At 39.4% G+C, this 22,874-nt stretch overlaps 1 protein-coding gene across 5 annotated transcripts in view; it reads left to right on the plus strand.

Annotated features, from left to right (window-relative positions):
- Window positions 1-22,874, plus strand: part of rbm33.L (RNA binding motif protein 33 L homeolog) — a 92,576-nt gene that overhangs the window by 23,635 nt on the left and 46,067 nt on the right. For all 5 annotated transcript variants that reach the window (XM_018267132.2, XM_018267130.2, XM_018267128.2 and 2 more), the window contains 8 exons: window positions 125-296; window positions 6,305-6,486; window positions 7,308-7,515; window positions 7,895-7,953; window positions 16,415-16,529; window positions 17,391-18,127; window positions 18,569-18,727; window positions 20,814-21,062. In XM_018267132.2, coding sequence (XP_018122621.1) covers window positions 125-296; window positions 6,305-6,486; window positions 7,308-7,515; window positions 7,895-7,953; window positions 16,415-16,529; window positions 17,391-18,127; window positions 18,569-18,727; window positions 20,814-21,062 — 1,881 coding nt within the window. The remainder of the gene's footprint in view (window positions 1-124; window positions 297-6,304; window positions 6,487-7,307; window positions 7,516-7,894; window positions 7,954-16,414; window positions 16,530-17,390; window positions 18,128-18,568; window positions 18,728-20,813; window positions 21,063-22,874) is intronic.

Consider the following 22,874-nt stretch of genomic DNA (forward strand, 5'->3'; position numbering starts at 1 on the left):
ATAACGATTACTTTTAAAAGAATCACATAAAAATGAAGATGATTTTAACATATATTTTGCATTGAAGTGTTTTGTCATTTGCTTTTATGTTAATCCAAAAATATTTCAATACGTCCTATTTTAGATTCCTGCTGAGTCGCAAGAAATGGCCCCTGAAACAAAAGAATATTCAGATGAAGATGATGAGGAGGAGGAAGGGGGCGGCCGCATACGTTTTAAAACTGAACGTAAAGAAGGGACGATTATTCGGTTGTCTGATTCAACTCGTGAAAGAAGAAACATCCCAGAAACTTTAGGTACGGCTGCGTTTAGCCAAACTGCTGTTGATCTATAAAGTGTTCTGCATATACCCCCCTTTTCCTTTTAAACTAATTAACTGCATATTCCTTAAAGGAGAAGTAAAGCTACCGAAGCAGTTTATTGCCACAATAGTGCAAGCTATAACACTATATATTTATTGTGCAGAATGCTTTACCATACCTCAGTAACCAGCTCTAATAGCTCTCTCTGTTTGTTTTGGATAGCAGCTGCCATATTAGCTTGGTGTGACATCACTTCCTGTATGAATCTCCCTGCTCACTCATAGCTCTGGGCTCAGATTACAGCATTGAAGCCAGGAGGGACAGGGACAGAGGAGCAAACTGAGCATGCTCAAGCCCTAGCCCTGGAGGTTTAAGCTGAAAACAGGAAGTCTGATACAGAAGCCCATGAGTACACAATAGAAGGAAAGAAATGCTGTGTTTCTTTTGACAGAGGACTCAGAGCAGCAGTACTTTGAGGGTTTACTGGTGTATTTATATAGACCTTTCTGATAAGGCTTACTTAGTTTTAACCTTTACTTCTCCTTTAAAGGGGTGGTTCACCTTCAGACAACTAGTTGTTTTCAGATAGATCACCTGAATTTAAGACTTTTTCCAATAACTCTCTATTTTCTATGTGTCATCGGTTTTCTAATATTGAAGTGTAAAGTATAATTTTTCACTTTCTGAAGCAGCTCTGAGAGGTGGGGTTGCTGACCCTGTAAAATGTAAATGGATACATTTAGTTGTTAGAATTGATACAATAGTTGCTAATACTCCAGAGATACTGCTGAGAAATGTATTAACTAAATGTTGCAAAACTGTAACAGTCTAGAGTCTGCACCTGAATTACTGAGCTGCCAGACTCAAACACCAGAGACAGGGACTCTAACTTTAAACTTAGATTTTGGAAAATCAGTAAAAAATAAATAATGGAAAGTAATTGAAAAAAAGTAATTTTTCTGAGGAACAATCTAAAAACAACTGAATTGAAAAAAGTGGTCGGAAGGTGAACAACCCCTTTAATCTGGATATTCCAGAATATATTTCAGTTAGCCTTCATTACTCCATTGATTACCTCCTTTCACCTGCAGTGTTCCATAGAAAAAAACATTAACGTTGTAGGTTTTTTATGTGGTGGTCTAAAAACATCTGTAATGTAGGTAATTTGTTTGTAAACTTTTTCTATGCGATTGGATTTCCATAGTATAATTTGACTGCAGTCATAATTACCATGGCTTGCCGCCTCCAAATTATTATTTTTTAGGTGTTGATTCTAGTGTGCTGTAAAGAAGCTTGCATGATGAAAATATTTGTGGGTTTTGTAGTATTTTGAGGCAGGGACTTGGAAAGAAGAAAATTATTTAAAGGAACAGTTCAATGTAAATGTAAAAATAAAAATAAAAACTGGGTAAATACGCTGTGCAAAATAAATAATGTTTCTAATATAGTTAGCCAAAAATATAATGTATAAAGGCTGGAGTGAGTGGATGTGTAACATAATAGCCAGAACACTACTTCCTGCTTTTCAGCTCTCTAACTGAGTTAGTCAGTGACTATAAGGGGAGCCACATGGTACATTTCTGTTCAGTGAGTTTGCAATTGATCCTCAGCATTCAGCTCAGATTCAAAAGCATCAGTTATGTCCCATGTGCCCCCCCTTCAAGTCACTGATTGGTTACTGCCTGATAACCAATCAGTGGAAACCAAGAGAGCTGAAAAGCAGGAAGTAGTGTTCTGTTATGTTAGACATCCAGTCACTCCAGCCTTTATACATTACATTTTTGACTAACTATATTAGAAACATGTTTTATTTTGCACAGCCTGTCTATTTACCTAGTTTTTATTTTTATACTGAACAATTCTTTTAAGAGAGGCAAGCAATATGGCAGTTCTACTCATATACAGAAGAGAGAGCTATTGTAAACACAAAAGCTGAGAGTGAACAGTTCTTTACTTGCAGTTTAAACAATATAAAAAAAGAGATGAACCTTTATTTTTAGTTTAAATAACAGTTAGAGGCAATTATCGTGGGTCATTCCTGTGTAATTCTGCTCTCCTATGTGGTAATAGCTGAAGGGTGAAAAAAAATAAGGAATTAACATTTCAGTTGAAGTTACAAACACAATTTCCATCCTGTCACATTTTGGTGACCTTTTTTGACAGCTTGTCTCTATTGGAGGGGAGTGTTTTTATGTGCTTATTACAGATGTCATTTGGAACCATTTTATTACTAGGGATGGTGAAATTAATCTTGACACTAAGAGCCAGTAGAAAAATAATTGCTGATTCACTGCATTAGCTCTGAATGGTGAGGAACGGTGTAAGTTCGGCTGGGATAAATGGAAATGCTGGTCATAATGTCAGAATTACATTTTCTCTAATGTCATTTTTTTTTAATGTTTATTTTAACTGCTTTCAGTCCAAAGCGAAGACCCCCATTAACTATATTAATTCCTTCAGAGAGAGATATCTGTGTATTAAAGATGTAACGGCAATAAAGTGTGTGGAAACACACACTCATAACACACTCATAACACACACACACGCTCATAACACACACACGCTCATAACACACACACACACTCATAACACACACACACTCATAACACACACACACACACTCATAACACACACACGCACACTCATAACACGCACACTCATAACACGCACACTCATAACACGCACACTCATAACACGCACACTCATAACACGCACACTCATAACACGCACACTCATAACACGCACACTCATAACACGCACACTCATAACACGCACACTCATAACACGCACACTCATAACACGCACACTCATAACACGCACACTCATAACACGCACACTCATAACACGCACACTCATAACACACACACTCATAACACACACACACCATCAGCTGAAGTTTTTAGAAAATCTATCTATTTTATTAATGTATCTGCCTACCTACATTTTTGCTTCACCTATTGGAATCCTTTTCAAGACGTTATTATTCCACACTCCCCCCAGCAGTGAGCATTTATATATGACATTTTATATAATGAACTTGTTACACCAGCCTAAAGTTTCAGCTTCTCAATAGCAGCAATGATCCAGGATTTCAATAAAAATATTTCAGCTTTGTTTATACGCTCTGGGGCATAGCTGGAGCAGTAGGGTTAACGCAACACAGAGGGGCGTAGGTATTAACATTGGAGACAAAAACACTGTTCATGTCATCCAAGTTAGAAAATAAAAGCAATATGATTGGTTGCTATGGGTAACATCACCGGTGGTTATGGTCTCCAATGTTAATACATACGCCCCTCTGTATTCCGTTAAAATTCAACAGTTTAGCCAAAAAAAAAACCCTACCCCCACCCCACGTAGACCCCCCCCGGGGAAATGCCCCTTACTTTATACTTACCCCTCGGTGCAGATTCAGGCATCAGACTTCACAACAGCCACCTTTCGTGTCTTCCGGCGCTTCAGCAATTTCCGTTAATTTCGCCACATGAGCAGTTGTTGCTCCAACTTGGCTAAACGGTTGAATTATCCTTTAACACTACTGGACCAGCTTGGACTCATGCCAAAGCTTCCATTGTCTCAATCAGGCTTGCCGCAGCCTTTCCTCATCACCTTCCATTGGCCCTCTAGTCTAGTGCAACATTCTTATTACAAGACTCTACTGATTCTACTGCAGGTATGGGACCCGTTATCCAGAACGCTCGGTTTTCTAGATAAGGGGGTCTTTCTGTAATTTGGATCTCCATACCTTAAAGGTGTGGTTCATCTTCAAACAACTAGTTGGTTTCAGATAGATCACCAGAAATAACGACTTTTTCTAATTACTTTCTATTTTCTTTGTCTCACTGTTTTTCTAATATTGCAGTGTAAAGTGTCATTTTCACATTCTAAATCAGAATGGGGGGGTCGCCGACCCTGTAAACTGTTCTAAATTGATACATTTAGTTGATACATTTCTTATCTTTGTCCCTGATGAGCAGAATCATTAAAGTGGTTGTTCACCTTTAAATTAACTATTAGTATTATGTAGAGCGCGATATTCTGAGACAATTTGTAATTGTTTTTCTTTTTTATTTGTGGTTTTTGAGTTATTTAGCTTTTTATTCAGCAGCTCTCCAGTTTGCAATTTCAGCCATCTGGTAACTAGGGTCCAGATTACACTAGCAACCATGCAATGATTTGAATAAGATGCTGGAATATGAATAGGAGAGGACTGAATAGAAAGACGAGTTATAAAAGTAGCAATAACAGTAAATGTGTAGCCTTACAGAGCATTTGTTTTTTAGATGGGGTCAGTGACCCCCATTTGAAAGCTGGAAAGCGGTAGAAGAAGGTGGCAAATATTTCAAAAATTATATAAAAAAAAAAATAATGAAGACCAATTGAAAAGTTGCTTAAAAGTAGCCATTCTATGGTGAACCACCCCTTTAAAGGCAGCTTTTAGAATTGATACAATAGTTGCTAATACTCCAGAGATGCTGCTGAGAAATGGATCAACTCAATGTTGCAAAATTGTAACAGTCCAGAATCTCCACCTGAATTACTGAGCTGCCAGACTCAAACACAGGAGACAAGAACATTCAACTTTAAACTTAGATTTTGGAAAAACTGTAAAAAAATAAATAATGGAAAATAATTGCAAAAAGTCCTTATTTCTGGGGAACAATCTGAAAACAACTGAACGTGTTTGGAAGGCAAACAACCCCTTTAAGTCTACAAAAAATAAACCTTAAACCCGATAGGCTAGTTCTGCTTGGGATCAAGTACAAGGTTCTGTTTTATTATTACAGAGAAAAGGGAAATAATTTTTAATAATGTGATTATAATGGAGTCTATGGGAGATGGAACGTGTTTGGAAGGCAAACAGCCCCTTTAAGTCTACATAAAATAAACCTTAAACCCAATAGGCTAGTTCTGCTTGGGATCAAGTACAAGGTTCTGTTTTATTATTACAGAGAAAAGGGAAATAATTTTTAATAATGTGATTATAATGGAGTCTATGGGAGATGGCCATCCCGTGGGTGGAGGTCAAGCTGTGACTGGGCAGTAGTCAGTCCTAAAACATAGGAAGGTGGTTCTTGCAGCCCAGATTTGCCTGCAATGGCTGATAAGGGAACAGGTTTTTAGTGACCCACATAACAAGTGTAGAGTCTTTTCATTCTGTCATTGTATGGGAACCTTTGGGGCTGTGGCATTTTGATCACCAGTGCACATTTTCATGCAATAATTGGTGGCCCTGGGCTACTCTCAAGGCTTTTCCATCACAGTCATTAGAAAGAGAATTCTGGAGATTCCTGGCACCGTGCCACCACGTCCCTTACATTGATATATTTGGAGGTGCTGCATACATTGGAATGGAGAGCTAAAATCTAAAAAAGGAATGTGGCTAGCAATGCTGTATTTTATATGCTGAACTGACTGTACCAGCCTAAAGGTACAGCAACCCTGTAATATGGAACAGATCCGGGCCTTCAAAATTGTCCCCAGTTGCTCTGCATCTTATTAGCTCAGTGCTATTGCACATGCTCAGTGTGCTCCGAGCTGCTGCTGAGAAGCTAACCTTAGGGGTCATTGCAAAGCAACACATTAAAGGGTGGTTCACTTTAGTGTGTTATAGAATGGCTATTACGAAGCAAGGTTTCAATTGGTCTTAATTATATTTGCCTTTTTTTTTATCTGACTTTCAGTTTTCAAATGGGGGTCTCTGACCCCATCTAAAACCAAATGTAAGGCTGCATACACATTTGTTGTTTTTGCTACTTTTTATTACTCATCTTTCTACTCAGGCCTCTCCTACTGTATTTGGCTGTTGCTATGTGTATTTTACCATAGCAACAGTCAAGCCAAATGTTTGACATTAAGACTATAACAGTAATGTAATGTTTATTGTAAGGCAACAGATATAATTATCATCTTGTCAGAACTTTCTTTATTCTCCCAACCTCTGAGATGTTTCCCCCTTTTTATGTTTCCTCTGTGTGAACACATTGTCTTATTTTCTATAGAGCTCTCTGCTGAAGCCAAAGCTTCTCTGCAGGAATTCGAGGAAATGGAGCGGCTGCGCAAGGGACGATATGCCTCTAGAAGAGGGAGACGCGGAGGCAACAATTCAATGCAACGAGGAATGGGAGAACAGAGGCACGACTGCAATGACAGGCGAATCAGGGACCAGAGATCGTCTCATGGGGTAACTGAATATTTTTCTTTTTGCAGTTATGTTTACTGTTACTGCTCTAATGACTAATACATTCTCTGAGCTGCACACATCTTATAACTGTCACACAAACTGCTTGTATGCTGTTAAAGGGGCTGTTCACCTTTAAATTAACTATTAGTAAGACATAGAGAGGGATATTCTGAGACAATTTGCATTTGGTTTTATTTTATTTATTTTTTGAGTTATTTTGCTTTTTTATCCCACAGCTCTCCAGTTTGCAATTTCAGCAATCTGGTTGCTAGTGTCCAGATTACCCTAGCAACCATGCATTGATTTAATATCTGGAATATGAATAGGAGAGGTCTGAATAGAAAGATGAGTAATAAAAACTAAAGGGGTTGTTCACCTTTGAGTTAACTTTTAGTATTATGTAGAAAGTGATATTCTGAGACAATATGCAATTGCTTTTCATTTTTTATTATTTAAGGTTTTTGAGTTATTTAGCTTTTTATTCAGCAGCTCTTACATTTTCATTATAAAGCTGGAAAAAAGCAGTAGAAAAATGCAAATAATTATAAAACTGTAGAAAATAAACAATGAAAACTAATGGAAAAGTTGCTTAGAACTGGCCATTCTGTAACATACTAAAAGTTATACCTTTTATGGATGTAGACATCACTAAAAGTAGACCTCACATTAAAGTATGGGCACCCCTGCTCGAAATGTTTCACGTGGGTCTTTTGTTTAGTATAGACATGGACGAGGCAAACTTGTTAGAAAAATGTTTTCTTTTAAACGTCTGAATCATTGTCACTACTCTAATGGTGTCATTATTGCTTTCTTTTTTTTAGCAACCCATCCGTAGCCTGTTTCACCAAAATCAGATTCATCCTCTTCTTCCCATGCCACGTTCCCGGAATCCTTCTTCTGATTCCATGACCTCGCCTCCTCCGCAAGAGAAACAACGAACGGGTGGGAAAATTCTGGTGTCGACATCGCAGCAACCAAAAACTATACACATAAATCCTCATTTTAAAGGCAATGTTACACCTGTTCAAGGTTAGATGTTGTGCTTATTTCTACTTTACTTAAGAAGTATTCTCAGGGATACGCATACAATTAAATCTATGTTCAGAATTGCCTTTGCTGCAATGTCTAACAGTACAGTAACAGTTTCATTGACTTCTGTCGTACATCACACAAACTAGAAAATGTAGATTTTATTTCCCCCACGTGCTGCACTCTTGCTCTAATTTGCAGGGTTCAGTTTGAGGTTCAGCCGAATCCTTCATGGAAGATTCAGGATTCGACCGAATGCCAATACAGTGCTTTTAGTGCATCGCTAATATAAACAGAGATTAGATTGCTTTATAGATCTTTGTAAGTCTTGGAAAACATTACCATCTTAAAATAATTTTTTTGTTTTTTAATTTTTTAGTGCCCCTCTTACCGGCCCCTAACCAGCCTCGACCACCTCTTGGACCACCAAGGTTTCCAGTGAGTATCAACGTCTTATGTGTTTACATGCAACTGTAAATGCAGAATCCATTGTCCTTGTTCTATTTGCATGAATTATAAAGACTTTTAAAGGAGCAAGATCTGTTGTGACCTGGTGTTTTCTAGATAAGGAGACATTCTGTAATTGGAATCAGTGGGGCTCATTTATGTGCAGAAAGGATGCACCGAATCCAGGATTCAGTTCGGTTTTCTGCCTTTTTCAGCAGGATTCGGACTCACCCGAATCCCTGTGCCTGGCCGAACTTAATACGAATTCTAATTTGCATGTGTAAATTGGGGCAGGTAAGGAAATCACATGACTTTTCGTCGCAAAAGAAGAATTTTTCCAATTTTTCTTTTCCTGACCCTAATTTGCATATGCAAATTAGGATTTGGTTCGGTATTCGGCCAAATCTTGCATCAAGAATTCGGGTATTCATCCGAATCCCAGGTAGTGGATTTGGTCAATCCCCAATAAACACTGGGCAAATTTGCTCCTTGGTAGTAACACATCGCAACCAATCAGATGATTGTTCTCAGTGTTCAACCTGCAGCTGACTAATAAAAGCAAATCACTGATTGGTTGCTATGGATAACTGCCCAGGGGCAAACTTGCCCAGTGTTTATAAATGATCCCCAGTATATCTTAAGCCTACTAAAAAGTGTTTAAACTTCACACAAAATAAAATTCTTATACTGCTGCACCCTTTTGTTGTTGTGTGTGTGGGAATTGCCATACAAGGTAAATAATTATGGCGTGCAGAGAATGAAATAAAATGGGGCCCTCCAGTGGCCGTATTATGAAAAATACGCAGAATGCTGCATAAATCCATATTGATGGCAAAACCATCCTTTTGGGTTAATTTTTTTAATCCTTTTTTATTTTTATTTTTTTTAGTAGCCTTAGGGTAGAACTACACAATCGATTTTACCTGCGATAGCATCCCGACGCCCTAAGATGAATTACAGGCTTCACGTCAGATGCACCAAATCAAAGGTATGTAATAGGAATGTCGGACATTGTCGCTGCGTGCATCCGAAAAGGCACAGCTGTCTGATGCGAATGCTGCATGTTGCGTCTTCAACGTCCAATATTCCTATTATGTATCCGACGTGATGCCTGCGATTTATCTCATCGAGTCGGAACGGATGCTATCGCAGGTAAGAGCACTCGTGTAGTTCTGCCGTTAAGGTATGGTGGTCAACTTATTGGAGGTAAACCCCCAGTTCCCAAGCATTCCAGATATTAGGTCTGTATGGGATCTGTAATCCAGAATTTTCCAAATTACGGGAAGGCCATCTCCCATCAACTGCATTTTAAACAAATAATTAAAAATTATTTCTAGGGATGCAACGATTCAAGGATTCGGTTCAGGATTCTGCCTTTTTCAGCAGGATTCGTCCAAACAGAATCCTAATTTGCATATTCAAACTAGGGACGAGGAGGGAAATCACATGACTTTTTGTCACAAAACAAGGAAGTAAAAAATGTTTTCCCCTTCCCGCCCCTAATTTGCATATGCAAATTTGGGTTTGTTTCAGTATTCTACCAAATCTTTTGCAAAGGATTCAGGAATACAGCCAAATCGAAAATAGTGGATTCAGTGCATCCCTAATTATTTCCTTTTTCCTTGTAATAATAAAACAGTACCTTGTACTGGATCCCAACTAAGATATAATTAATCCTTATTGGGGCCAAAATAATCCTATTTGTTTTATTTTATGTTTAAAGGATTTTTTAAGTAGGCTTAAACTACAGCAATCCAGCAAACCCCAGGTCCCTTGAGAATTCTGGATAACAGGTCACATATCTGTATTAATTATTCTCAGCACTGTAAAGGCTACAGCCTCCGGTGTGTCTTCTGATGCACCACTTTTAGGGATGTTTTTTTTTAACCCCAGAACAGAGTGTTTGTTGTTTTCTGAAGCCATAATTGTTTGCTTTGATATCCCTTTAAGAGGCAGTTGGTCTCCCATGGGAAATATATGTAGAAATGTATTGCTTCACTCAAAGGCTCGCTAAAGAGCCACCCATTACACACAGCCTGTAGGCGCTCGCTAACTAACAGAAGCAGTTGGTGCATGATAGGAACCGCTTTGGGGAGGAATCAGACACAAGAAGGAAAAACAGAACATTTTGAAAATCAAACTCATGAAAGTGCATGTTCAATTAGCCCAGAGCAGAGACGGAAACAAACAAAAATGTGCTCACCAGAGGTTACTGTGAGAAGCGCACTTCACTACTTTCATAACAACTTCTGAAACTTACTGGTTTTCTCCCATTTTCCACAAGTTAAAACAAGATCGTGTCTATAGTGAATCACACATCCACTGGATTCAACCTGCTCTATGGCCTTTTGGTTTATTAAGGCAGCGCAATTAAGCAATTTCATTATGCCTGCATTATTATTGGCAGGAAAAAGAGAATGGGAAACGGATGACATCACTATTACAAGTAGGGATGCACCGTATCCAGAATTTGGTTTGGGATTCAGATTCGGCCGAATCCTTCTGCCTGGCCGAACCGAAGCCGAATCCTAATTTGTATATGCAAATTAGGTCTTCGCAGGGCAATCACATGACTTTTAGTCACAAAACAGGAAAGTAACAAAATGTTTTCCCCTTCCCACCCCTAATTTGCATATACAAATTAGGATTCGGTTCAGTATTCGGCCGAATCTTTCGCAAAGGATTTGGGGGTTCGGCCGAATCCAAAATAGTGGATTCGGTGCATCCCTAATTACAAGCACCAATTCGTTAAATCCGGAACTTAATATGAATCCGAATATACATGTGCAAAAAGCCAGGAAAAAAAGGTTCAAATTTGGGCTAAATCGCAAACATAATCTGGGAATCCTCGCTAAAATACACTCTACAGCAGTGATCCCCAACCAGTAGCTCGTGAGCAACATGTTGCTCTCCAACCCCTTGGATGTTGCTCTCAGGGTCCTCAAAGCAGGTGCTTATTTTTGAATTCCTGGCTTGGAGGCAAGTTTTAATGGATTAAAAACTAAGTCTAGTGCCAAGTAGAGTCTTTTGAAGGCTGCCAGTCCACATAGGGGCGACCAAATAGCCAATCATAGCACTTGTTTGTCACCCCAAGGGACTTTTTCACGCTTGTGTTGCTCCCCAACTCTTTTTACATTTTAATGTGGCTCACAAGTAAAAAAGGTTGGGGACCCCTGCTCTACAGCTATGGGACCCGTTGTCCTGAATGCTCGGGACCTGGGGTTTTCCCGAATCTTTCCATAATTTGGGATTTTCATACGTTAAATCTACTAGGAAATTATCTAAAAATTAAATAAACCCAATAGGCTGGTTTTGCTTCCAATAAGGATTAATTATATCTTAGTTGGGATCAAGTACAAGATACTGTTTTATTATTACAGACAAGAAGGAAATCATTTTGAAAAATTTGTATTATTTGGATAAAATGGCGTCTATGAGAGACGGCCTTCCCGTAATTTGGGGGGGGGGGGCATTTGAATAGTTTTCTGCCTTCTATTCTGCAACTCTTGGAATTTTTTCTTCTGATTTTTTTTCCAGCTTTTAAATGGTAGTCACTGACCCCATCTAAATACAAATGCTCTGTAAGGCTACTTTATTGCTACTTTTTATTTCTTATCTTTCTATTCAGGCCTCTCCTATTTATATTCCAGTCTCTTATTCAAATCAATGCATGGTTGCTAGGGCAATTTGGACCTTGGCCACCAGACTGCTAAAACTGCAAACTGGAGAGCTGCTGAATAAAAAGCTACAAATTATAAATAATGAAAACCAATAGTAAATTGTCTCGGAATATCACTCTCTACGTCATACTAAAAGTTAATTTAAAGGCGAACAACCGTTTTAAAATGAAAATGTATGTGTGTGTATTTCATATAAGTACCAGTGGAATTTGAGGAGTAGTGGTGTATAAATCCTTTCACATGAATAAACATGTGAAACACTGGCTGTGGCATCAGGTGGTGTGGAGTGACATTGCTTGGTTAATGCTTTACATGGAATTTCATGGAAATTAGTCCTCAATAAGACTTGGCTCTGTCATTAAGCACTTTGCATATTAACTGTGCATTAATATATCATTTTTTTTAAACTGCAATTTTGCCCAGCAGGAATGGTTTGGTTTGTAAACATATAAAGTAGCAGCCTAGTATTTTGTGTGTGTGTTGTGTAGGTTCTGGTGTGTGTTGTATAGGGTTCTGGTGTGTGTTGTATAGGGTTCTGGTGTGTGTTGTATAGGGTTCTGGTGTGTGTTGTATAGAGTTCTTGTGTGTGTTGTATAGGGTTCTGGTGTGTGTTGTATAGGGTTCTGGTGTGTGTTGTATAGGGTTCTGGTGTGTGTTGTATAGGGTTCTGGTGTGTGTTGTATAGGGTTCTGGTGTGTGTTGTATAGGGTTCTGGCGTGTGTTGTATAGGGTTCTGGCGTGTGTTGTATAGGGTTCTGGCGTGCGTTGTGTGGGTTCTGGCGTGCGTTGTGTAGGTTCTGGCGTGCGTTGTGTAGGTTCTGGCGTGCGTTGTGTAGGTTCTGGCGTGCGTTGTGTAGGTTCTGGCGTGCGTTGTGTAGGTTCTGGTGTGCGTTGTGTAGGTTCTGGCGTGTGTGTGTGTTGTGTAGGGTTCTGGCGTGTGTGTGTTGTGTAGGGTTCTGGCGTGTGTGTTGTATAGGGTTCTGGCGTGTGTTGTATAGGGTTCTGGCCTGTGTTGTATAGGGTTCTGGCGTGTGTTGTATAGGGTTCTGGCGTGTGTTGTGCAGGTTCTGGCGTGTGTTGTGTAGGTTCTGGCGTGTGTTGTTGTGTAGGTTCTGGCGTGTGTGGTTGTCTAGGTTCTGGCGTGTGTGGTTGTCTAGGTTCTGGCGTGTGTTGTGCTTTGAGCTGTCAAATCTTGTTTAAAATGCAGCTTACATAATACTGAGCTTCTGCAGTTTTCTACTGGGTATCCGATTCATTTCAATTACTCGACATTATCATAACCATCACATTTAATCATATCCATTGAATTCCTGCTGCTCTGGGTACTGCTCAACATAACTAAGCACACACCGTTAAGAGCTACTTACCCTTTTACGGACGTATGTTTGCTTAGAATCACTGTGTATTAAGACAGATTTCCAGTACATGTATGGGATCTGTTATCCAGACAGCTATATAGATATGTGATGTCATATTTGGCGCCAGAAATTGTGAGGAGCTGTTGGTATAAATGCACTAATGTCACTATATTCACTTATCCATGATAAAGGCCTAAGATGGGTCGAAATGTTGGACACATGAATATATACAAAATAAAAACTGTTTGATTCACTGAACACTTGGAGTGCGGATCTATTTGAGAATTTGTATAAAGAAATTTGATCCAGAACCCACAGGGTATTGAAATCCGGATCAGAGTGCGGCTGTAGACTTCTTGCTCAACACTATACAGGAATAAATCTTACTTTGGTCTACAATTAGAGGGGGTGGGGTGAACCTCCTTTGCTACGTGCAACTATTCTTTCAATCCTCTGACTCTTCCTTCTGTTTTAAGGGGCCGTGGGTTTGTGGCTTTTCCGGGTGAGAACAGTTCTTACTGAGATTAGGGAAAGCTAACTAACGAGGCCACAGTCCCGGTTACCCTGTCCTGCCTCCCTCTTTGTGGTGTCCCATCTTAGTAAAATATCAGGCAGGAAGTTTTGGGGACAACTCCACCAACTATTTTTTCTGATTTTCCACCTCCTGAAATGTCTGTAGCATTGGGGTTCCTTGAATTATCCTAACTCCTGGTCAAAAAAAAACAACAATTCTTCTAATGAATTTACATCTAGCTAATCAATTTATTTATTGCACGGCACCTTACCATATGAATTGTTTGAATGGTTCAACCTAGTAAATGCACTTTAATTTTTGATGTTTTAGTAGTACAGGTATGGAATCCGTTATCCAGAAACCCGTTATCCAGAAAGTTCCGAAAGGCCGTCTCCCATCGACTCCATTATAATCAAACAATCCAAAATGTTAAAAATGATTTCCTTTTTCTCTGTAATAATAAAACAGTCGCTTGTACTTGATCCCAACTAAGATATAATTAATCCTTATTGGAGGCAAAACCTGGGGTCTATTTAATGTTTTATTGATTTTTTAGTAGACCCAAATACAGCTATGAGATCCATTATCTGGAAACCCGAATTATGGGAAAGACATATAGACAAATAAAATAAAAATAAAATATATAATAAAATAATAAAAAAGTAGCTTGTACTTGATCCCAACTAAGATATAATTAATCCTTATTGGAAGTAAAACCAGCCTATTGGGCTTATTTAATGTTTACGTGATTTTCTAAAATTATCCAAATTACGGAAAGACCCGTTATACGGAAAGCCCCAGGTCCCGATGATATCGGATATTAGGTCCAATACCTGTACTTAATACATTGTGGATCCCTCTCCTTCCATTCATGTCTAATTATGAACTTGATTGGATATTGAATTAAATATTAGTGATGAATTGGATAACGAGGATATATATGCAATCAGTAGCACTTTATAATTAATTAATTGGTTGGCAATTGACGGGCCTAGATTAAAAATATTTATTGTATGAACTAATTAGTCTGCACTGCACTTTTACATGATTAGGAATTCAATGGTGTCAAAGTGATTTATTTATTTATTTTTTTGATGGTTTTGCAATAAACCCACGATTACGACTTGATTGGTGGGTAACCATTGGTTATTAGTTAATTAGTGGCTGCTGGTGGGGTACTTACCTTTCTTTTTCTAATTTTGTCGATTTTTTTCTATCGTCAGACCCCCGTCACCCGTCAGTTTTTTTTTTTTTAAACTCCCATAAACTCGAAATTCGAGCAATCAAAATTTATTATAAAAATCGAATTTTTTAAACTCGGGTGAATAGGATTGGCCCGTAAACTGGAATCAAATTCGAATCTAAATCGATTCCAATTTTAAAAACTCTAAATTGATCCCTGGATGTCTCCCATTGACCTAAACAGCAATTCGGCGGGTTACAGGTGGGGAATAGAAGAATTTGAGTTCTTAAAGGGCCAGAGTATGCTAAATCTCAAAATTCTAATTTTTTGAAAAACTCTTATGAAATTTGAATAACTTCCTAGTCAAATTTGACCATAAAAAAAACTCGAAAATTTGAATTTTAAATTCGACCCTTATTAAATCTGCCCCTTGTTGTCCATGGGAGGCGGTTTGATTGGTTAGTGGAAGATTTTGGGGCACCCCTGCTCTGTTTGGTAAATATGCAGTGTGGGCGATTTGTTATTCCTATGTATAAATGCAAATGGGCAGCAAAGAAATTCATTTGTGCTCAGGATAAGCCATAGCCTCTTATTTCAAGCATATTTTTCATTTACCAAGCCCGGAGAAAGCCGGTAATATTTCATTTAGTGTTAATAGTTTTACTGCTTAGCATTTACGTGCCTGGCTGTATTTCTGTGCTCTTGCTCTATTGTTAAGTGACCCTGCTTAACCATCATTAGGATTCTAATAGAACACTCTCCTATCAAGCAAAATTAATAAATGAAAACATGTTGTAGACGTTGGAAGTAATTTACGGGCAGATTCATGAAGTTACAATGACTCAAACATATTTAATTAGTCTTATTAAAGTATGAGTGCCCCTTGCTGTGGAGCTGGTAAGTCACACAATGGAGCTTAGATCCCCCCTTTATTCTTTTTTTTTTTTTTTATTATTATTTCTTTTCAAAGATTAACTTTGTATTAAGCAATTTATGCTAAATTTCCCTTCTTTCACTGCCAGGGCAAGTTATCAGTGTTTCATGAATAGATTATTACAGATAACATCATGTAATTAACACAAGATGTGGGAATGTAAAGAATAATTTGTGTCGTGATTGTGCGAGAGTGAATGTTAATTTCTTAACTCGATGGATATTTAAGGGGATAAAAGAATTGGCAAAATAGTGTTTAATTCTTTAAAAGGATTAAAGTTGCCTTATCTTTTATTGTTCAGAGGGTAAATTGGATTGCTTATTGAGCCTTTAAAATCCGATGCGGACTCCACAGAACCCTCTTTTTTTTTTTTTGCTCCCCATGCTCAGAATACCCAAAATAGCTGCCATAGGGAATTACATCAGAACCTTCTGTGCTGGCATGTTCCCATGATTCCCATTACCAGACATCAAGTGCAGTTTGGAGCTATTTGATGCCCATTTTGAGCAGGAAAAGTTGCTGCAGACAAATACCAGAAATCTGTTCCTTAGGTGGCACTACCACCTTCTATTGGTATATGATCACCATATCGGTCACCCCAGGAGCAACTGATAGACCATGTCTGCTTGGTGAACAGATTTTTTTTTTTAAGTGATCTATGGCATTTGGCAACCAGTCGTTCTAATTTATAACATCTCGTTAATACATTTACTGTAACTTCAAAGCAGACATTTGGTTTTGCTATGACTGCACCATCTCTGAGCTATGTTTTTTTTGTTTCAGGGAATGCCAGAGTTTCCACACCCTGCTCCCGGCAACTTTAACCCACCCCCCAGACTACAGGAGCCATGGCGAAATCCACCACCCCAACCAGAGAGGGAACCATTCTTTCTAGGAGGTAACTTATTCAACATTGTCATCTGGATATAACTCAGCATTCCATGTGTCCATTCTCGGAACACTGGAGTTTTCTCTCCCTTAGAAGCCATTGTTGTTACAGAAAAAAAAAATCTTCAGGTCGTGGGCATTTTCGGGGCAGGAGCAAATCTATAAATTCAGGGAACGTAAGCCAGCACAGCAGAAGGGAGCGCGCAACCTGGAAGTGCCGCCTTCGTTCCCTGAATTTATAGATTTGCGCATGTCCCACCTCTTTTGTGACGGGGCAGTCTATAAATAGAGGGGGCGGATCAAGGGCAACTCCACCCAAGCGCATCACTACAGCATACTAACCGTAGTATCCTTTTAAAAATTATAATTATATTGGTATGTAAATAGGACTGCTAAAGGACACTATTTCAGCAGAATTGTGCTGCAGGCGGGTGTGTACACCATAGGAGTTGTCCTTGATGCTATACAGTGTACCTAAATCTGCTTGCCACTTCTCAATGCCATCACACACCCCGATGCTGCATCAACCCAGTTTGTGCCTTTTTTTAATAATGATAATAATAGCATCTTGATGGGAGGTGATATGGAGCTTGTGCCCAGTCTGCCAGTAACACAGTGGTGGTCTAACCAAGTGCCACTGAATCTTAGAGAAACAAAATAATATAGTTGTAGCTGCTAATTATTATATTTGGAAATTCCATGGAGCAAGTAAAAAATCATGGTATGGTGGTCCTTATTCACTTCAGACAGCCTCCACTTTAAGGGTGAGTATCACTTTTGATGTTCAGTCTTTAGGTGGCCTATATTTCATATTATGCTTTAACATTATTCAAGCATGATTTCAGTCAGATTAATTTATCTTTGTTTTCAGAACCAAGATTTCCAAACCAACATCTGTTTGACCAACGAAACCCACCTCCAGGCCCCCCTCCTCCATTATTAAATAATAACCACACACTTCCGAACCAAGGACAACATCCGTTCAATCAACCTGGGCCGGGCTTTAATCAACCCAGTCAACAACCAAGGTTCAATCAACCAGGCCCACAGCAAAATTTCAACCACCCTGGCCCTCAGCCTGGATTTCCTCAGCCAGGACATGGTCCTCAGCAGAATTTTAACCAGTCTGGCCCACCACCAGGCTTTAATCAGCCTGGGTTTAGCCAACCAGGCCCACAACCTGGGTTTAACCAACCTGGTCCTCAGCCTGGATTTAATCAACCAGGACATCAGCCTTTGTTTAACCAGCCTGGTTTTGGTCAACTTGGCCCTCAACCTGGGTTTAACCAGGTTGGTCCTCAGCCCGGGTTTAACCAGCAAGGACTGAACCAACCAGGATTCAACCAGCCTCCAAATGTGGGGCCAACTTTCAGCCCGCCAGCACCTGGTTCAGGTTTTAATCAACAAGGCCCTTTACCACAACCATCATTCAACCAGTCAGGATTTTCAAGAGAGCGTCCAGTTAGACTCAACACACCATCTCCAGGTCCCATGGGAATTCCTCCATTTAATCAGAACTCTCCAAACAGACATTTTCCTCCTCCGCGACCGCAGTTTCCACCAGGTCCAGGCCAGCCGTTTATGCCTCATGTCCAACCAAATCTTCAGGTTTGTATATGTCTTCCTAAAAGGGAAAATAAAAATTAAGTACAATATTTTTTTTAGCGATTTCACTTTCATTCGCTCATTAAATTCAGATGGTGCTAAATTAAGGCAACTGTGTGCACGTGTTTGAGTGGAGGTCATGCATCACAGGTCTTATTGTGTTCACAATCATGGCTGTTTTTTAAGTTTGGCTATGGGACAAAGTGACTAGCATTTTCACCTGTTTTGCTTTTTTGGATAGCCACAATGTAAATGTCATACAGGTCATGGGACATATGCTGTAAACGAATGGGGATGTTTCATCATTCTCAGATTTGAATTTGCAGAAAATACTAAAAAATATTATGCATTTGGAGCGTCTGTAATTTTTACAGCCTGTGAGGCCATGTTATTGGAAGACCCCTTAAGGTTCACATGTTTCTGGTTGTTTTTCGTTTTTTTTAGGGACCTATGCAAGCACCAATGCCACCTCCACACCAGCCTCACCATACTCCAGGACCACCCAAACCTCCCATGCCCATACCACAGCAGCCATTCAGACAACATCAACAAAGCCCACAAATGTCTTCAAACAACAGATTTCGTCCACCTAAACCGAGACAGGTATGTTTTCCTCAGCAGCAATGTGTAAGATTTTCTAAAGAAAGTCAGGAAAGCTGCCACAATAAGTGAATATTATTTTCTAGTAGACTTAAAGGAGAAGGAAAGGCTAAAATTAAGTAAGCCTTATCAGAAAGGTCTATATAAATACACCAGTAAACCCTCAAAGTAATGCTGCTCTGAGTCCTCTGTCAAAAGAAACACAGCATTTCTTACCTTCTATTGTGTACTCATGGGCTTCTGTATCAGACTTCCTGTTTTCAGCTTAAACCTCCAGGGCTAGGGCTTGAGCATGCTCAGTTTGCTCCTCTCCCCCTCCCTATTGTAATCTGAGCCCAGAGCTATGAGTGAGCAGGAGAGACTCAGGGATGAAGTGATTTCACACCAAACTAATATGGCAGCTGCTGTGCTAAACAATACAATACAAACATAATGTATAGAGCTGTTTACTAAGGTATAGTAAAGTATTCTACAGAATAAATATCGTGTTATAGCTTCCACTATTGTGGTTAATCTATTGGCAATAAACTGCTTTGGTAGCTTTCCTTCTCCTTTAAAAAAAACAAAACACTGTTTTCATTTTATCATGTTCTTCTTTTGTATTAAAAATTTATAGGGTATCTGACAACTAACCATTCATATTAAATAAAGTAGTAAAAGAACAAATCAGATAATGTTCTGCTCATTTCGGCAATCGTATGAAAGTTACGTCCGACAAATAGTAGTGACCGTCACCCATTGATATCGTCAGATAGACAATACATGCAAAGATATTATCGTTAGCCGACAGAAATCTTGTAACCTGACTGATCGCCATGGTACGAAAAAATGTCAGGAAAATCCACTTTATCTTTGCTTCCATGACCAGGTTAAAGGGATTCTGTCATGATTTTAATGATGTGGTTTTTATTTCTAAATTACACTGTTTACACAGCAAATAATTTACTTTACAATATAAAATGTCATTCCTGAACCAACAAGTGTATTTTTTAATTGTAATATTGGTGTGTAGGTGCATCTCAGGTCATTTTGCCTGGTCATGTGCTTTCAGAAAGAGCCAGCACTTTAGGATGGAACTGCTTTCTGGCAGGCTGTTGTTTCTCCTACTCAATGTAACTGAATGTGTCTCAGTGGGACCTGGATTTTACTATTGAGTGCTGTTCTTAGATCTACCAGGCAGCTGTTATCTTGTGTTAGGGAGCTGCTATCTGGTTACCTTCCCATTGTTCTGTTATAGAAAAAATCCAGAAGCACACAAAAAAATGTTGCTTAGTGAAATAGGTGATTTATTTAATCCATAAACATTCACAAAATTGGCAACGTTTAGGGCACCTCCGGGCCCATTTTTCAAGCCCGGAGGGGCCCGAAACGTTGCCAAAGTTATGAATGTTTAAGGGTTAAATAAATCACCTATTTCACTAAGCAACATTTTGTGGTGTCCTTCTGGATTTTTTCTATACTGACCTCTGTCCCCGTGCAAGGAGGGTGACTTCTAGTTGAGCACCCACCACTTCCAACAAGTGGAAACTTTACAGATTGAGCACTCCATTATTGTGCATCATTGTTCTGTTGTTAGGCTGCTGGGGGGGAAAGGGAGGGGGTGATATCCGTCCAACTTGCAGTACAGCAATAAAGAGTGACGAGTCTATCAGAGCACAAGTCACATGACTGGGGGCAGCTGGGAAACTGACAATATGTCTAGCATTATGTCAGATTTCAAAATTAAATATAAAAAAAAAATCAGTTTGCTCTTTTGAGAAATGAATTTTAGTGCAGAATTGTGCTTGAGCAGCACTATTAACTGATGCGTTTTGGGGAAAGAAAACATGTTTTCCCATGACAGTATCCCTTTAAGTCAGTTGTTCATCTTAAGGCAGGCCTGCACTGCTTTGACATTATTCAGGAACCTCTATTATAAAATACCAGTCACGTAGAAATTGTCCTTAAAATGCTGCATTTAATGGAGACTTTAGATCTTAAAAGTACATTTACTGTATTTAGACATTGCATTACATTACGTTGTTACGGAGGTAAAATAAGGCACCGCTAGCGGCTTATGTAACCTCTTTTTTTTATTTTTGGTTTATAGGGTGTTCCTCCTCAAAATATGAACATGGGAGGCAATCAGCAAATGATGCACGCAAGGAACAGCAACTTGCGGGAGTTACCCATCGCACCACCTTCCTCTTTAGACAGGAACAGGGTGAAACCAAACTCTGCTGCTCAAGTGAAACCAGTAGGTACCACTGCACCACAGGCAAGAGCTGTTGGTAATCCACATGTGACAAAGCAAGCAAATGCCCGCAGCCACATGCAGGGAGAATTAAAGCGAGAACAGGTATGATCATCTTTTGAAAGGGTTTGTTTGTCATCTCTAAATGAATTTAAAATTGGTAGGTTCTCTAAGTGCTCCATTAGCCCTCTGCAGATATTTAGCCGAAAATTGGTGGGCAGGTCCAGGGTCGGACTGGTGCATTTGGGGCCCTCCGGGTTCCAAACCATGGGGGTCCCGTGCATGCGAGGAATCCTACTGCATGCGTGAAGTCCTGTATATTGCGACACGTCTTTTTTTCTTTTAGTTCCAGGTTCTGGCTGAGCGGGGTCAGGTCTGGGCTGGAGGGGGCCCACGAGGGCCGGTCCCACTGGGTTTTTTCCCGGTCACCCGCTGGCCCAGTCCGACCCTGGGCAGATCAGATAGTTTGCAGACCTCACGAGTAGATTTTGTTGTGTATGGCCAGCTTAAGTCACACTGGTGCATGCATACTATAGGATTCTGATCCAAGTCATATCAGTATGAAGGAGTTTGTATGAGACTTACACTCCAATTAAGGTGCACATTTATCTCCCATAAACTCCCATGAACTCAAAATTCGTCCAATTGAATTTTCTTAATTTCTTAATTTTTTAAACTCTGGTGAATAGGATCGACCTGAAAAATCAAATTCGATTCGAATTTTAAAAACTCGATTCAAATAACTCCCTAGTTGAATTTGACAGTTTTGACCATAAAAAAAATGTGGAAATTCGAATTTTCAATTCGACCCTTGATAAATATGCCCATTAGAGTAGTCTTAAAAAATCATGAGATATTTACATTTGATACTTCTATTTATAAAGTAGTACTGTGCCATTCTGCTGTTTTATTGCAAGTGAAGAGACTGAGCAAAGGTTATTTGATGCTTATTATTGTAATCCTCAGAAGGCATGAACACAGAATAATAAGTCCTTTTGCTATAACATTAATATTCTGGCGTTGCGGTTGATGCTTTAACGGGTGCACAAGTTCAAGGTCAAGCATCTGACTGGCGCTGTTCATTATTAGCAATTATTGTGTGACAAATGGCTTTGAGATCAGGCTTTAAAATTGTGTAAGAAAAATCAATACTTCTAATCAAACCTTTTCAAGTCATTTCCCTCACTCCCCTTTTTGTTGGTCTGATAAAAGTGTAACAGCGGTGGATCTTTGGTTTGGCAATTGTGAATATGGGGCACAATTTCATATGTTGGCCAACCTTAGCATGACTGGGAATGTCAGCCTTTATATGCATCAGTAATCCTCATACACTAGAACCCCTATTTTATGTTTTTCAGGGGACCAAGAAAAAACTATGTAATATCTGGGAAAATGTAAAATTAGGGAAGTGTGTTACAGTAACTTTTTCTTCAAGGCTAAAACTAAGTAAGCTTTATCAGAAAGGTCTAAATAAATACATCAGTAAACCCTCAAAGTAATGTTGCTCTGAGTCCTCTGTCAAAAGAAACACCACATTTCTATTGTGTACTCATGGGCTTCTGTATCAGACTTCCTGTTTTCAGCTTAAACCTCCAGGGCTTGGGCGTGAGCATGCTCAGTTTGCTCCTCTCCCTCCTCCCCTCCCTGCAGCTGCTATCCTAAACAAACAGCTTCTAGAGCTTTTTACTCAGGTATGGTGAAGCATTCTGCAGAATAAATATAATGTTAAAGCTTGCACTATTGTGGCTAATTGGCAATAAACTGCTTCAGTAGCTTTCCTTCTCCTTTAGGGTCAGGTCACACGCTCAGATTTGGGGTGATTAGTCGCCCGCAGACAAATCTCCGGGGCCACTAATCTCCCCAAACTGCCTCCAACCAGCTAGAATGTAAATGGCCAGCGTGATGAGGTGACTTCAG

This window comes from Xenopus laevis, chromosome 6L (genome assembly GCF_017654675.1).
Source record: "Xenopus laevis strain J_2021 chromosome 6L, Xenopus_laevis_v10.1, whole genome shotgun sequence".
Taxonomy (NCBI): Eukaryota; Metazoa; Chordata; class Amphibia; order Anura; family Pipidae; genus Xenopus; species Xenopus laevis.